Source organism: Copadichromis virginalis, linkage group LG5 (genome assembly GCF_057382275.1).
Source record: "Copadichromis virginalis isolate Kocher_CV1m ecotype Utaka linkage group LG5, C_Virginalis_male_GT1.1, whole genome shotgun sequence".
NCBI lineage: Eukaryota > Metazoa > Chordata > Actinopteri > Cichliformes > Cichlidae > Copadichromis > Copadichromis virginalis.
Genome location: NC_140622.1, coordinates 10,588,593 through 10,605,953, shown reverse-complemented (window position 1 = coordinate 10,605,953; position 17,361 = coordinate 10,588,593). Strand labels below are relative to the sequence as shown.

Here is a 17,361-nt window from a genome sequence, read left to right as displayed (position 1 = left end):
CTGGTGGAAAACAGTGCTGCAGCCTTTACTGTAATTGTTGATTATCCACAGTCCCCATTTCCTTTGGTTTGTCTCGATTATGTTATACTTCCTGGGGTGTTTTCTTTCTATTATGGACTTGGGAATGCTATGGCAACAAAAACATCCACTGTCTTGGGTTTGATTGACTAAATTCTTGGTTTTTCAAGTTACTGTACCTACTCTAAGGCATATTGTGCAGTAATTATAGTCTTCTGAGAGAAGAATTTAAATTGTTCTATGATAACTGCATCTTCAATTTTCTTCCCATCAACACAGCCCAAGTCTAAGTGTTGACAGACTTGGGTTACAGCCTAACACCTACAGCTATTCTCATCATACTGATATTAATAAAACCCAACATAGGATATTAATAGATGATGAGTTTTCCCCTTTAAGAATAATTTCGGCTGTTAAACCTTTGCTTCGGTCTGTCATTCATCAATTAATCGATGGCTGCATGCACCACACAATGGTAAATGAATGGTATTGCAATAAAAAAAAAAGGCTTGGTGTTGAAATCATGGTTTAGAAAATGTGAGGAAAAAAGATTTTATTTAACTTGTTCCTCAACGAACAACATGTTGGTGTGTGTAAACCACAACAAAACCAGTGATTGTAGACATATTATAGCAAAATAAGAAACAAAGTATTTAAGAAAGTTAAAAAGCCTTACATCTAGTTACCTAGTTTATAACATTCATATTTCTATTGCTGGCTTACAGCAGTGGCTCTGCAAACTTAAACTCTAAATTAAACATATGGTTATTTTAACGGACAAAAAGAAACTTAAATCATAGCTGATACAACGTTACGGAAGAATTTCTAACATTATTCAATAGACAGTATATCAAGTCTAAACATACTTTGTCAGCTTATATTTGAGTTGATAGACAAATTAGTATATATATATATATATATATTTCAGTGCACAACAGTCAACGGTGAAACTGTTTTACAAGAGAAAGAAAGATTACAGTCTCTAACAGTTTTGCCAGAGAAACGAATCAAAAACATCTTGGATTTCAGTTTTTTTTCCTTTGCTCACGCGTACCGAATCCGTGACGATGCTCATGCTGTGTTCATCGAAACGAGTACTAAAAGTAAAGCACAGTGACTACTAAGTCCAGGAAGCTAAACAAAGCTGCCGTGTTGTGTGTCAAACTGGGTAAAAAGGCAGTATGCTAAACTAGAGATTTGAAAATGGCGGTTCATCGCCCGCTTCAGTCTGAGAGAACAAAAAATAAATAAATCAAGAAACAAGAAAAGGAAAAGGAAAAAAAAATGCTCAGTTCACTTTTACACAAAGAAGCAAATATGTATATTTGTGCTCCTAAAACAGTGTCCCACTTGCAAAGCTGCTCTCACCACATGTAATAACTGCGTGTGGTGTCCACCTGGCTGGGTTTGGTCTCAGAAGAACCCTCTTTGTCCTTCTCACTGTCTGCCTCCCAAAGATTGATAAGGGGGGGGTACAGCTCATTTAGTGGTATTGATGAGGTTTTCTGCATATACTTTTTCAGGGAATGGTGATAATTTTTCCTCTTCCACCTCTTGGCAATGTAGACACCCAGGGAGGCCAGGCTGATGACTGCAAACACTGATCCCATGACTGCTGCAAGAGCAGTGTTGGTCCCTTGGTCTGACATTTCAACGGCGAAGGTAGCCTGCTTTGTCGTCACATTAACGCATGACTTTTGCGTTTGCTGGTGGATGTTTGAGACAGTGAGGCACACCTCATACTCCGTTGCTGGCTGTAAATGTGTCAGGTTGTATTCATGAACATCCACGGGTACTCTGGCAGTGTAAGTAATATGTGGGTTGTCTATTTTCATGGTTGCAGATGACCACTTGAGGTTAGAGGTCATTACATTGGAGTTTATTTTCCAGGCAACGAGAATTGAGTGAGATTCGGTCTGTTTGACGTTGATCTTCATAAGCTGCGTGCTGTCTAACAGGGTGCCGTTCACCCTTATGGCAGTCACTCTAGTGTCAGCTCCCTCTGAGTTTTCGGCCACACAGGTATATCTGCCAGAGTCTTCTACTTGGATATGAGAAATTCTCAGTGTACCTTCACTACTGAGGCTGTACTTGTCAGATATGTTGTCGATGGATATCTTGTTTCCCATGGGCGTCACCCAGTAGATTTCAGGCTCTGGCTGGGACATGGCTCTGCAGTCCAAGTCCACAGTCACTCCAATGTCCAAATTTTGGTGGCTGGGGAAGGTATCGTGAGAAATCATGGGCAAGCACTGGTTTGCTAAGTTATTCTGCAAAACTTCACGCACATGCATACCCCTGAACTCTGTTGGCATGGCACAAAACATGGAAAGAGGTTCCATAAAGCGGACTGTTGTTTTGTTGGAGCTCATCCACTGGATGACACAGTCACAGCGCAGAGGGTTGCTATGGATGCTGATCTCTCGTAAGTTGGGCAGTGAGTCCACTGTGGACTGATAGAGGGCATTCAGAGCGTTATTGTTCAGCATAAGGCTCTCCAAAGCTGGAACATCACGAAAGGCCTGGCGGTGGATGTAAGAGAATTTAGGGTTGTTTGTAGCCTCCAACTTAGTGAGTTCAGGAAGATTATCCAAAGCATAACGGTCAATTGAAACTAGCTCTCCCATGTTGTTTATACCAAGCTCCTTCAGTCTCAGGATGTTCTTGAAATCTCCTTCTTGGATCTTGTGCACTGGGTTTTTGTTCAAATCCAAGAACTTAAGGTTAGGTAGTTTCTGAAGTGCTCTCTGAGGAACTCGGACAAGCTTGTTATCATAGAACGAGAGACTCTCAAGATTGTCAAGTCCTACTAAAGCATTTCCAGGAATGTCTGTCAAATCCATTCCAGCCAATACAAGGCTTCTCAGATTGCCCAGTGGTTTGAAATTAAAGTCCATTATTCCAACAACAGGATTCTCCCCAATCATTAGGATCTCTAGATTGGGTGTAGATTCAAACCACTGGCTGTTGATGGTCTTGAGTTTGTTGGAGTTGAGGTGAAGCCTGAGCAGATTATGGAGCCCAGAGAAGGCATTGGCAGAGATCGTGTTGATCTGATTATGGTTGATGTAGAGTTCCTGCAGGTTGCTGAGATCCTGCAGACAGTAATCGGGCATTTCAGTGATCTGGTTCTCCTCCAGGTGAAGTGTGGTGAGCTGGGACATATTGGTAAGACCAACATCTCGAATGCTACTGAAATTGTTCTGGGATAGGTCCAACTCAGTTAGGTTAAACAGCTGCTCTAGCTCCTCACTGGTCCTGGCAATATAGTTGCTCTGTAAGAGGAGAACCTGAGTGTCACTGGAAAGATTTCCTGGAATGCGTGTCAGACGAAGATCATTGCAGTCTACAGTGATGGCTTCTCTGTACGTGGACTGGGGGGTAAACCAGGGTCGGATCTCACACACGCACAGCTGGGGGCACTCATTGCTCTGGACAAAAGATAACCCTGCTGATACCAGGATCAGGCCAATAAACACCTGGCCCAGAAAAAGGCAGTCTAACCTCCATCTAGCCATGATGGAGAGGGACAGCAGGTGGGTCCAATGACTTGGGAAAACGGTGTGTTACAGTCATCAACCAGACTTTCCACAGATTATGTCCTTAAGTCCATGAAATCAAATGCTCAGGAAATTCACAGCAGGATCTTTGAGTTTCAGGATAACCTGAAAAGAAGAAGAAGACATGTATGTCATTATACTGAAAATAATCTCCATCTCATTTTTAGAATATAAAGGGTTGATACTTTTTAGCTAGCTTGTTATCTTGGCCCTAAGATTTGAAAAGACAACACCAGTACCGGTTTGTTGTCCAGACTGGAATAGCAACTATTTCCATATCCAGACACTGGTGCTAATTCAAGCTTTACAAATATCTTTGTTGCCCCGAAAATGGATCTTAGGGTGTATCCCCACTATGGGTACTGTGTCCGAGCACCTCTGATCTTTGTACTGCACTCCAGAGTTCTTGAAGATGTTGGCCCAGATGATGTTCAGTTGGACTTGAGCATAGTATACACGTAGTGTGATTACTGAGCAACCAAACACAGAACCCAAATCCTTCCTCAATGACAGCTGCCCTTGTAAAAATGAAGTAATTAACAAATCTATAAGGCATGTGAGAGGACAGTGTGTCACTGCTTCCAAATATGGACTCAATTAAGCCACAAAATGTTAAAAGAAAATCAGAAACTTCCTTAAGCTCTGCAAGAGCACTTCTCAAAAGCGTGAATGTGCGTGGGAGAGAATGGGTTGAAATGCTGAGACAACGTGAAGTGTGCTCAGGCCAGAATCATTAGGTGCAGTGTGAGCACTTACCAGTGGGGGGATGGGAGGAGGGGATAGCAATTGTGCTTGGGCAAGGTACAGGTGCAACTGAGACCAGCCTAGTATATCCTTAATGACTTTTGTGCCTCTCTGACTGTTCTTTTTGCATATCTCACTCACTATTGGATGAAACATGATACAGAAATTTATGTTAAAACTTAAGTGAGCCTATATTATAACATGGTACATGGTAAAGATTATACCCGCTAAAGATCAGTATTGTTGCTGCCGTGGGCGTGTTAGTATGCTGATATTAGCATTTAGGTCAAAGCGCTACTGTGTCACAGTACACCTCACAGTTACCCCGACATGGATGTATCCTCTGCTTAATCTTGTTATCTGTAGGAATTAATGAAATATCAAAGATCGTTAATGTCTCTCATAAATGCAGCAATTACACAAGACAGAAGATTAAGTAAGAACAACTGCCTCTCCACTATCCTTGTGAGACTTGTCATTATTTGCAGCATCAACAGTTTTGAGAAAATGCAATTTCAGCTCATTACAATGCATGCACAAAACACTGCTCTGAACTACTTGGAAACAGCTCATATTCCATCGAGGGCTTTCATCTCTCCAACAGGCCCATAAGGACTCGATCATTAGCTTCTCCGAACATCATTACACCCTGTGAGATATTGGTACATGCCAAGCCTCAAAGAAAACAAAAAAAAGATGCACTGCTTAATTTTTAATGCAGTGTCTTCAGCATTCAGAATTTGGGGCAAACATGAAAAAAAATGATTTCAGCGGGCCTAGGATTTTTTTTTTTCACAAATAGCTGAATATAGAAAGAAGAATGTCAAAAGTTTATTTGTTCAGCTCTAACAAGGCTTAAGACTACAAATTCAAGGAGTGGGTTGTTAGTTGTGAGAAGAAGAGAAACCTTGATCTGGCCATGCAGTCGCTTTGTTTAAGGAGTAGGAGCTTTAAGTGGTGTGATGGGCATCTGCTAGCCCATATGGCAGTAACACCTACTTCACGGAGTTGGAAGATAGAGCATTAAATCTGGCAGCTTTTACTTGAAAGCACTGCCACGTTTTAGACCCCTCATTGTGTATGACAGCAAGTGAAATACAGTCATTACATTTTTATCTAGGACTGATAATGCTGACTTTGGTGTGGACGTCAATATTGCAGCTACCCTACAGAAACTTTACTCTGACTCCTTGACTTTTCCACTGGATGAATTCAGATTATGTTGGTGATGCTCCAGGCAGTTCTTTTAGTGCACCCACGGTTGCTGTTTTGAGTGAATTGTCTCAATAATCATTGGATGCACTGCCAATAAAATATATCTAACTTGCCCTTTTGCCTCTGGAGATGAAATGTAAGATTTTTTGTGCAGCCACAACTTTTTAAAATCCAACGCTGTTTTTTATTCATTTATTTGTCGAGTATTTTCTCTCAAAATCAGACACAAAGGTAAAGAAATTCCCATCAGCTTCAGCTGTGCTTACTGCCTGTTAGCAAATGCTAACATACTTAAAAGCTAAACTAAGATATGGGAAGGCTTACCAATATGATAGCTATGATAATACTACATTATCATTGTCTCTGTTATTAATGTAAGCACATCAACTTTAGCACTTGGCTTAAAGCGATGCTGCGCAGCTTTACATTCAACATCCTTTCTTCTATTTTCGATTTGTTTACATCTTTACAGCACAAATGCATTTCTCCCACTTAATAACTATTGTCACTGCTGTATCTTTACTAATGCTAATTAGTAATATTAGGTTGTCCTCAGTGGTTTTTCAGTAAACCACAGAGACACTTAAGCTACCCCCTAAGTTAATTAGGTCTATTTAGGACTCCACCCACCCAGTGTAGAGCCACACAGCAGCCTTCACAATGGTTCCACCTTCTTTGTGGTCAACACCAGCTTAAGAAGATACCGCTTAAGAGGCTTTCGAGCAAGAAAGCTGAGTAATACATCTGAATGCAAACTGCCTGGCAACAGCACCAAGGAGACAGCAACGCGACTCTGTTCCGCCTATACCAGGGATTCCCCTTGGACAGGGCGGAGCATTGGTGAGACAGATCTTGTTTTTAAGCTAAAGGCTGGTATTTTGTGACGATTGCTGCGTACGCAGTCGGGGTTTGGCAGATGGAGATGATGAAGTGCAGATTAGCTGGGTGTAGTGTACTGGAATCAGACCCAGAGGAGAGAAACAGGTCACTTGGCACTTTAATTAATAGCAGCACATCAGTGGAATCTAAGACTAGAGAGCGCGAGAGCAGCGTTAATGCACGGATAATCTCGTTACAGAAAGAATTGTTTAAGTGCTTGTTTGTCACTTGGTCAATGACTAAATGTTCTGTTGTTATACAGTATTTAAAATGATTTAGCTGAGTTCATGGGAATATCTTCAGAAACATGGATAAAGATGATGACAGTATATGTAACCTTTTTAAACTTGTTCTGTAAATATTGAAATTGTTTTGCATAAAAGAGCACAATTAATGATAAAGGTCCATTCTGACACTGTTAGATCAGTGTCATCCTAATGAAATGACGTGTTTCAAAGCAGTGTTTAAATCCATATCCACGACATACGACTGCAAAACATGTTTAAAATATGCCACACATCAACATTATAAGGCAGATGTAGGAATATATTATTGTCTGCCCTCCTGTATTTAACACAAATGGGGATAATCTTAAATTCTCCCCGCCTGCTGAATGCTGACAACTTTGTCAGCTTTGTCCTCTTTATACAATGTAAGATTAAGAAGTTTCTTATCCCTTTTGGTACTGTACATAAAACACAACTAATACTTTAAATGCTGTTTTGATATATCTACAACCATGTAAAAGGTGAAAATTACATAAATATCAGAATCCTGATTTTTTTTCCAAACACAGGGTGAAAGATGTCTGGGGCCAAAACTGATAAAGGTTGCACAAGTCAATTGTGAGCACAAATACACAGGGAAGCTTAAAGAACCCAGGAGGTGGAGGAAAAATCAACAACACAACAGCAAAGGCAGGAAAGAGGAAAAACCAGGTTTTAACCACAGGTACCTCTGAACCTGTGAATGGGACACTTGAACCAAACGCCACAGCTTGAGATTTCAGCTCTGTCACCTCAGACATTAATAGCAGTTTGTTATGAAGTGTTTTGTGTCACCTTCTCATCACACCGATGGGTAGGTGTTTTAACATCACAGCTCACAGAAATGCATCGGTAACCTGAACTGCAAAACTTCTCAACTCTTCGACAGACACACATTTATTTTTCATTAGTCTGCTTGACTCTTTTTCATTTCAGCTCTCATGACTACTTTTACTGTATAATTACACATTTTACCCACACAGGCACACTTCAGATAGGTTTCAATGCAATGACTGCAAAAAAGAAAAAAAAGATCAGTTTCACAATTCCTTCCACAGGAAACTGAATGATTTTCTCTGCCACCTTCATCATTAGTGGGTTAAGTCTATTAATACAATATCTACGCAGTTAGCAAAGTGATCTTATGGTAATCACAGCAGCCCTTAGAGTGAAGCCAGATGCACCTATTAACGCTAATGGGGGATTGTGGCTTGCTTTCTAAATTTCAGATCTTGGCAGTGTCCTTTAATGATTCATTTCCTGGGATTTGACAAAATGCATTAAGCTCATCTCGTGGTAGGGCAGAACTTTTTCATAGTGCCAAAAGAAATTAACTTAATTACCCCGGGTGGGCACAAACGGACACCTGTGAAAACAGCTGCACATTATCTATGGAAGACTTGATTTCTGCTGTGCAATGCTCTGGTGAGGCACATCACAAAGACAAGACATTATTAAGATGAAATTTAGGCATTTGTTGGTTATTTAAGCTGTGTCTAATGCAAAGCACATCCATCTTTTGCATCACAGTATCTCACGGTTACTCAGCTTCCTCCTTTCAAAAAAAGTGAGCTGACCCCGCCGTTTAGTTAGCCCTCAATCCACTGATACCTCAGTGGATACTCAAGCATCACAACAGGGCGCATAGCTCACATGTAGATTACATAGAATGTGAAAAGGAGGCTTTTATAACATTTGTTCAAATTGTTACATGCATAATTAAATTAATAAGTACACGCAGGTGCCAAATCATGTTTTTTTGTAACTCTGTTTCCTCACCTTCCTGTCTTCTTTCCTGTCTTGTCACTTTTTAATAAAGGCAAAAGACAAAAATAAATCTGAAAAAAGAAAGGAAAAAAAAAAAACAATTACAGCTCGTTTTCACCAGCTGCACATGTGTGCTTCAATAAAAGCTCTCAAAGATTAAAAAACATACAAAAGAAAAGCTGAAACCAACAGGCAATTTATTAATTTGTTTCATATGCTCTAAATCAAAAACATTTTAACGAATAATTTCCCCATTGTTATTATGATGGGTCCCATTTATTTGGCTAACTTCGAAGCTCATCCACTTAGCATGGATAGCGGCAGGTACAGAGTCTGTCAGTACAACAGAGTCTGTCATGCTGTAAAAGCCGACCCCGGTCAGTTTAGAAACTTTTGATGCAATACTTAAAATTTCACACTCTAATGGGAACCGGGACACATGGCATTTACATCTGACCTCACACATCCCTAAAAATATCACATTTGTCTGCAGGAACTGGTGAGCCACAGGTCATGACCTGGCTAATATGCTAAGACTGTGTTTGATAATGCATCCAGTTTCCCTGCATCAATATCTGTAGAACGTGTCTGTGATGAGCACTTAATCGTGGTTCCTGTGTGTGCAGTGGAATATGTCATAAAGCAGCGGTCCACAACCTTTTTTGCGCCATGGACCGGTTTATGCCCGACATTATTTTCACGGACCGGCCTTTAAGGTGTCGCGGATAAATGCAACAAAATAAAACTAGTACCGGTACCGAAAAAAAGAAGATTTATTCATAACACACGAGAAAAGACCCAGGAAAACCGAGTTAACGATAAAAACGATAACAAAATAAAGCTGAAAACCGATAAAAACCCTGAAAACCATACATTTCACACCTGAGCCTCAACTCTCGCGGCCCGGTACCAAATGACTCATGGACCAGTACCGGTCCGAGGCCCGGGGGTTGGGGACCGCTGTCATAAAGTACAAAAGGTCTCTCTCTGAAAACGTTCAAGCTACTAAATTATGATGTCTGTCTGATTGCATTTTTCCCCTTAAATGTAACATCAACTGAGCGTAACATGCGAAATATGAAAAGGAGATTTAATAAATGGATAACAAGAGTTTTGCATTAGGGCTCTCTCGGGAGCCTGAAATAGAACTCTCCCTTCTGGTCCAGGTTCACCTTTTAAGTTTTACTTTATTAGTGTGCACGGATTAAAAAGACAAAACAAAACAAAAAAACAGATAAAACAGAAATGAGGGAAAACAAATTACAGGCGGAGCAGGTGAGATAAACAACCCCAGGGTGGCTATAAACACATCATGACACAAAGGGAACCAAAGTGAGGTGACAAAAACACTCCTGAATTAGATGAGAGAACCTGAGTGACGGGAAGCGATATGTTCTACAAATAACACAACAAGAGGTCGAAGTGAAAAATATAATCTACCTAAAATGTCAGTTAACAAAATAATGATAATTATATATTATAATAATATTGTATAATGTAATAATAATAATGGTTAAATCTTCCTCGGCGGCTCTTGCAATGTAAACTTTTTATTATTATTATTATTATTATTAGGATGATGAGGTCATCCGCACTTTTCACTTGCCTTCCTTGCAGGGTCTCAAATAGCCGGTGTTACGTACACGTTCATGTATTTTTGGAGAGCACTGTGACAAATTAGTCACCATGCTGGATTTCTGCCATATATTAACATATGAGCAAGTGTGAAGGCTCAAGTGATTTCATAGCAGATGACTCACTTTAGGGTTTCCCTGGCTGGAAATGACAGGGCTACTTCATCACCAGGAATGTACGCATTATTTATTTTACAACAGCTTCATTTCTACACTTCTTAAAATTGTTTCACCTTCAGCCAGAGAGCCCACGATTTCCAGTGTGTAGAAATCTGCATTTAGTGCATTTGATGCATACTGCAAGTCTGAATTACACAACAGAGTCTCGGAGGAACAACAGTGAGTGAGATCTTATAGTAAGCGGGACATGCAGACGTTGAAATGGCACAAAACAGGCGGTTTGAACTTGCTACTGATCCCAAAAAACCCCCCCAGTACAGGATAAATTACCCAGACAAAAGCTGAAACGACTAAACAGTCAAATGAATAGTCAATCAATAGAAAATTAACCAGAAACTGTCTCCAAAGTGATGATTTAAATCTTAGCTAACTGAATATATTTGGGTTTTGGAGTGTCTTCTGAAAATGGGATTATCAGCAATGTCACCTCTGAGGATGGAAAACGATAATTGCCACTTTTTAAACCAGCTTTTCCCCTGACTTTTAAAACAGCCGATGAGAAAAATAATAGGGAAGAAATTTTTTAAAATAAAACGTCTCCATGGACCGAATTAAACTTGAGCCTGTTTATGGGCTTTTTAATAGCAAAGAGAATGACAGATATCAACTTTGAAGCAGTAAAGAGTGACAGTAAAGCTGCAAGGACATTAGTGCTGATAATTATTTTTAATGATGATTTTTGTTCAGTTACTGATGTCACTTTTGTCTACTTTTTTCTCACCTCTACATATGTATCTATTTATGGGAAGACTAAAAGCAATTCACCAATGACTGATGACCTGTTATAACTGGATGATGTTCCTATAAGCTACTGCTGCAGCAGCAATGTGTTTGTTAAAGATCTCAAAGTGCTGACTGAAAAAAGTCAAAAAGGACTGTGCTTTTCATTTAATTTCCACAAAAGTCACAGTGACACACCTTCCTACAAATGTTCTAAATATCACCCGACAGGTGTATGAGAGAACACAGTGTCCAGTGCTGTTGGATCAGCTTTTAATCAGCCAAGTCCCTGGTACGAAGACTGTGTGATGTTGGATTGCTGCCTTCTGCACGCTCTAGCCTGGCAACTCCTGTCAACTTTGCCAAAACTACACACGTCTGTTGCGGGCTGCTTACTGCTGTGTTCTACGTTTTATAAAGGAAATCAGTGGATAACATCAAAGCCTGACTGTCCTGAAAAATTCCAGGGTTTTTTGGGGGGAGAAGAACTTTTTCTCTCTTTTTTTTTTTTTTTTTTTACCTTTTTCATACTTTGTTTTGTCAAAGCTTTTTTTTTTCAGGTCTTCCTCTATGATCCTAAAGACTTCTTCAACTGTGATCACACCAGATGCACAAATGTTTTATTAAACTCTTACATGTGGGAATACATGCCATTTATCTGGTCAAAGAGGAAGTGATAAGAGCATAAATGATCAAAGCGTGCAAATATAAAATATGTTTTATAGTTACTGTGGGAGCCAAGTTAAGATAGTTCATATGTTTTAGTATTTATATTTCGCTGTTGTTAAGCTTGTTTGTGTAATTAATAATTTTAGGAAATAGATGCATGTTTATGGTGGAACTAGGTTACGTAGTACCATGAATACATGTGCCTTAAAGACTCGTGTTTATAGTAAAATCCGGGCATCACGGATGTATGCAAATTAGTGCATGCGGTGCGGGAGGGGGGAGAGAGAGAGAAAAGGAGTTAACACGGCATAAGCTATACGGGGCAGCAGGGTAGAACAGAGCCACACGGTTTTCCTACCGTAGTAGGTTATTTTGTTGAGGACAAGTTAAACCTGACCACTCCTGTAAGATGCAAAAACTGTGGAATAAATTTTTTGTTACATCTTTTCACATCGGAGTCCCGTGGAGTTCTTTTTCCTCTTCAAACTGACGTACGCGAGTGAATCACGGGAAAACTGGTCTCAAGGCTTACACAGTTACAAAGCTGATTAAAGGTGCGCACCATAAATTTTACACATGGATTTCAGTTTATGGACACAAAAAGCTTTACTTAGCTGGGGAAATGTGGCAAACAATATATTTTGTAACTCTGAAACATGCTTTTGAACACTTACATACACAAAAAAATCCCTGATATCAAGCTACATTCTGGGAAAAGCAGGATGCTGTGGTTTAAGCGCTGATTCACATGAAACTGAGACTGAAGGTCAACAGAAGAGTCATTTTCTGCCATCATTTTTTTACACCAATTCCCTTAACTGCACTGGGTGCAAGGCAGATATTCTAGTAAATACAACCTTTTATGCTTTTGTTAATTTTACAGAAGCTCTCCAGCAAAGCTATTTTAGAATTTGGAAAGCAATCCCAGAGCTTCCTGCTATGACGATCCTACTTTCACCAAGCTGGTAAATCTGCCTAGTTAAAAGCTTAAACTGCACCTGTGACACCTAACCTGCAGCACTTGGAGTTAAATTATTTCAAAAGATGATGTTAGTTGAATGACAGTTAAGTGTGTTATGTAAGCAAATAGACTCTTTCCTGTCAAGCCCCTGACGGGTCGGAGAGGAGTGCTGGAAGAAAAGGAACAACAACAGGATAAAATAAGTTTAAAAAAAGAAAGAGAGACACTGAAGACCAAAAACAGCTGTCGCAGATTTTCACTATGATTAGCACTCAGTTTCCATTCACTCCAACCAACTTCTGTTATCACTCGTCTGTTCTCCACACTGGGACTTTAATAACACACTACCACCTATCACTTAAGCCCTCCCACCATACCATGCACGCAGCCTGTATACTAATGTCTTTACCAAAGTGTCTGTGGAAGACAAAGCTTCAACGCCTCAGCCCTTCTTACAGGAATAATAGTGACCTAACTGTCGGTGGTGGGGGTGGGGGCTTTAACCTCCCTCCCATGAGTTTCGATGTCTCCTAAAAACCCTACACAGAGATAGATGTAGAGAAAGACACCTGCAACATATGCACAGTAGGAGACTCTGTGTGTGTGTGTGTGTGTGTGTGTGTGTGTGTGTGTGTGTGTGTGTGTGAAAAAGAGAGCCTGCTGGTGTGTGCGCACTTTGTCCATGTGAGACCAGATGCTCCCTTGGCATGAAAAAGAAAATCAATCAGGTGATCCTGCCTCATCCAGCTCACTCGGTTGTGATGAACGATTTGACCTTCTGTTTGCTTTGCAAATCTGAGTGAAAGAATCAACTGAAGAAGGCCAAGCGAATGTCCAACCTTTAAACACTATTAACTCTACTAAAAAAACTGCACAGAGAAGCCTCTAATGTTAAATTGCTGAGGCGGCACTTTAATTTGACCCACAGCTCTCTGCGAGGAAACACGACTCTGGGCGCTTTGGGTTCGGGAAGAGGCCATAGACAGCAGAAATATAAATAATAATAAAAATAAAGAAAAAGTGAGGCGATTACGCAAGACTCCACGCATTAAAACACTCAAAAACAAACCTGAACTCTCTACAGCGAACCCCACGTCTGCCTGAAGTTTAGTTGAGTGATGCAAGGAAGCGGCAGCAGTCTCCCGTCACAAAAGCGCAACAGCTGCAGCGACACAAGCAGCGTTTGTGAGCCACAATGGACCCCCCGCTAATGCAACCCCATTCTCAGCACAGCATCTTTCGCAGTGGGCCCCCTCCCCTCCCTCATAAGGAGACTCTGGCGACTATTTTTTTTTCTCGCTTAAACCGGAGGGATCGAGACATCTGCCGACACACTGTAACATTAATATGCAAATCACATCCACGCGCATCGCCGAGCACGCCGCACTTAGCCCCCGCTGGCAGTGCCGCAACGAGATCAAAGTTTGTTTTCGGTGGAATAAGATTCGAGGCGTAATAAGAGTCGAAACGTGTCGTGCACTGTAAGGTTAAACGCTCTCACGTGTGTTCAGAGAAGACTGCAAACCTGAACTGATGGGCTGAAACCAGACTGCATGCATAAAAAAATGCCCTTGAGTGCGTCTGCATCCTAAATATACCCAAACTCGTTGCGTGTCTCTTGCAGGGGGAGACGGATATCCACACTCTGTGAATCACTACACACATCAAACATCACTAATCTCTTTCTGGCATCTTCGTTTTCATTTCTTTCTTATAGAAATTACAGTTCATGAGAGGAAACTAACGCGATAAAGCAGAGGGAACCTCTCCTTCCCCTCCTCCTGTCGGGTCTCACCTTGTTGGCATTCCAGTCTGATGTTCCCGAGCGCACGGGGTCCTTTATCCAGACACACGCGTCAGCACACAACAATAAACGCCACCGGTGCCAAGTGAACGGGGCTCATCAAACAGCGTCCTAACACATATTCCGGTATCCCGGTGGGTTCAGCTGGCGGCTGTTTACAGCGATTTGTCGCTCCGAGTATCCGATCAGTCCCAGGGCGCCTCGGAGAGAGGCATGGTGTGGTCTGCACAGAGATCTTGAACCTGCTGCAACCCGCCACCGACTGCGTTGTCGCTCCGATATTCCTCCGCTCTGCCACAACCACTATCACCACCGCCACAGCCTGCACCTCCTCCTCCTACGGATGGGAGAAGAAAAATTATAAAAACACCTGGCGCTGTCCAGACCGCTCAGCTGATTACCGAGCAGGCTATTGGCTGAGAGCGCCTGTCTGTCACCGCCGGCCAAAGCAAAGCAGAGCACCATCTGCTCCGGGCTTGTGATGAGAACAAAGGCAGGAGAGGGCGGCGGGGTGGCGGAGCATGGGGCGTGGGGCATGGGGGGAGGATGTGTGTGGGTTGGGGGTTTGGGGGTGAAGTGGTGGACCTACAACTTCCCCTTTTAGCCTCCTTTAGATGCAAACCTCGAAGACAATATAATGTGTTACTGGACACGGGAGAATTCTTTGGATTATTATTATTATTATTATTATTATTATTATTATTATTATTATTATTATTATTATTATTATGTTCTAAATCCGAACATCGACTCCTGAGTTGAATGTTCGATTCTAAAAAGGATTCTAAAGTTCCTAAAAAAAGTTATGATACACATATTAATGAAAACTCAGGAATATTTCAATTTTAGTGGATGGAAGAAATTAAGATGGGAGCCTCGTCATCATGAAAAATGTCGTCGTGGCTTGCAAAACATACTGTAAAGCATACTGTGATATAGACAAACAGTGCTGATAAAACTATTTTTGTTCATTCTGAGATAGTAAGATGGCAATGAAAGAGTTCCACGAAGAATAAGCAAATTGGGCAATCCATGATACCATAAAAAAAACCTAAACAACTAAACAATGAAGCACACATGATGCCAACTGGTTTTCTTTAACCTCACTATAATCTGCACTACTCTCTTGGCACAAGTGGACGTCATACAGGCTTGGTTATAGGGAGGTAGTAACCAAAATGCAATGGATGTTTCCATTGTTACAATCGTGTATCAATTATATATAACCCCCTATCCCTTCATTAAAACAAAAAAACAAAACAAAACAAGTTTTTGTGGATGAAATGCATGATCGTAAGAAAAAGGAATGGTCCAATAGTCTCAGTCAGGAGCACATACCAGCACTGAAAGTCACTCATGGTCTTTTTCTGGCTTTAGAGATGAACCTGTCTTTGTAATTGTCCTGTCATTGGTGCATTTACACAGCTGAGAATAGCATCTTATTACAGCCACCGGACCCTGTAGTATTCTTAGCATTAAAGGTTTTGGTCATAGTTATCAGGTAGATAACTTGTTCAGAAGCAGATGGGTCTGCTTCTCTTGCTTGCTTTGACAGTACTTTGCCAGTTTTCCCTTTCAGACTCTTAATAATGTTGACACTTGCTCTTCTTCCAAGCTTTCCACACCTCCATTAACAGAATTCTATAAGACAAATCAGTTCCAGCCAGTGCTCTAAAAGTACAAGATAAGAGAAAACTGAAAACAAAATCACCAAATATCACCACACTGGCACCATGCTCTTCTTTAACAATTACCGGTCACTGGGGCCTAATTGATGCAATATTCCAAACCGACCCTACATCACCCATGTGAAATAATGACATCGAGAACACACAGGAAGAATGTGCAAAGGGCAGGAGTAATCTCATGCTGCGACCTTTAAATATAAATTTAGCTGGATGCAGAATCATTAAACTGGCTTGCAGGCTGGAAAGCACATTGGCTCCATTAGCATCTGTGCGACCGTGTATGATGAAGCATTAGCATTTCCAGAATCCATTTGCTCACGGTTGCAGCAAGACAAGGAGATTATGGAGCCAGCGTTACGCGCAGCAGCTCAGCGTGCTGCTCCCGCTCCCTCTCAGGCCTGTTGTCACATCTCAGAGTGCATGGCAACTGCATCAAAGAAAAGAAAAAAACCGAGAGAGATGTAAAGGGGTTGAAGAGGAGACCCTAAATGAAAAATGGTTACTTTCCACAAGGCTTCGCGCAGAGAGTGGTAACACCTCAAGTTTCCCTTAAATCCACCGCAACAGTGTCGCAATCTGCGATTAAATATGCCCTAAACATGTGCGGTCAAAGCACATTCCTAGCGATTGCTCGCTTTCACTAGTTGGAAAAGTCTTTGTTGGAAGGCTTCGAGCACTGTACTCTAAAATCAATTTGCTCCATGAGTGTCCTTCACTTTGAAACGCCAACATCTTAATGCAGGGCTTCACACGAGAGAGCCGGGTGCCTGGGAGGCAAGTGCAAGCACTCATGCTAGGCACTAATTTTTACACTTATTCTAGATGTGACTTATGTGGCGATAACGGCAAGAAAACGTGAGATCTGTTCATACATTACACGACACATTAGCCAAATGCTAATTTCCAACAAGGTAGAAATCACATGAGCGCAAAGCACATAAGGAGCTGCACAAGCACCTTGTTAGTTTGATTTTCAAAGCAGCTGTAGATGTCTACCAGGACTCATACTGTGCTGCAGGCTGAGCAGGAGCGTCTATCATCAAAGCCACCTTTGGTGACATGAAGAGAAAATTAGGAGGTAGATAGGCAGGCAGGAAGAAGAGGGCTTATCTGCAGGTCTATATGTCTTTTCTGGTCCTCATAGACAGATGGAGACAGATGGGTTGTGTTGCTGGACCTACACACTCCAAGTCGCTTAATGAAGGTGGAGGGAAATACAAGGATGTCTGCATATTGGACGCGCACAAGAAAAAGTG

The 17,361-nt window shown here is 41.3% G+C and overlaps 1 protein-coding gene across 1 annotated transcript; it reads right to left on the bottom strand.

Moving 5' to 3' along the window:
• Nucleotides 1–556: 556 nt before the first annotated feature.
• Nucleotides 557–14,889, bottom strand: lrrn1 (leucine rich repeat neuronal 1). The gene is made up of 2 exons (XM_085455811.1): nt 14,409–14,889; nt 557–3,683 (listed from the first exon to the last, which is right to left on the bottom strand). The coding sequence occupies exon 2, from the start codon at nt 3,534–3,536 to the stop codon at nt 1,383–1,385; it is 2,154 nt and encodes a 717-aa protein (XP_085311937.1). The 5' UTR covers nt 3,537–3,683; nt 14,409–14,889; the 3' UTR covers nt 557–1,382.
• Nucleotides 14,890–17,361: the final 2,472 nt, after the last annotated feature.

Bases quoted from the DNA above. Each gene is read 5' to 3' on its own strand.
- lrrn1 (XM_085455811.1), bottom strand. From the start codon at position 3,536: ATGGCTAGATGGAGGTTAGACTGCCTTTTTCTGGGCCAGGTGTTTATT.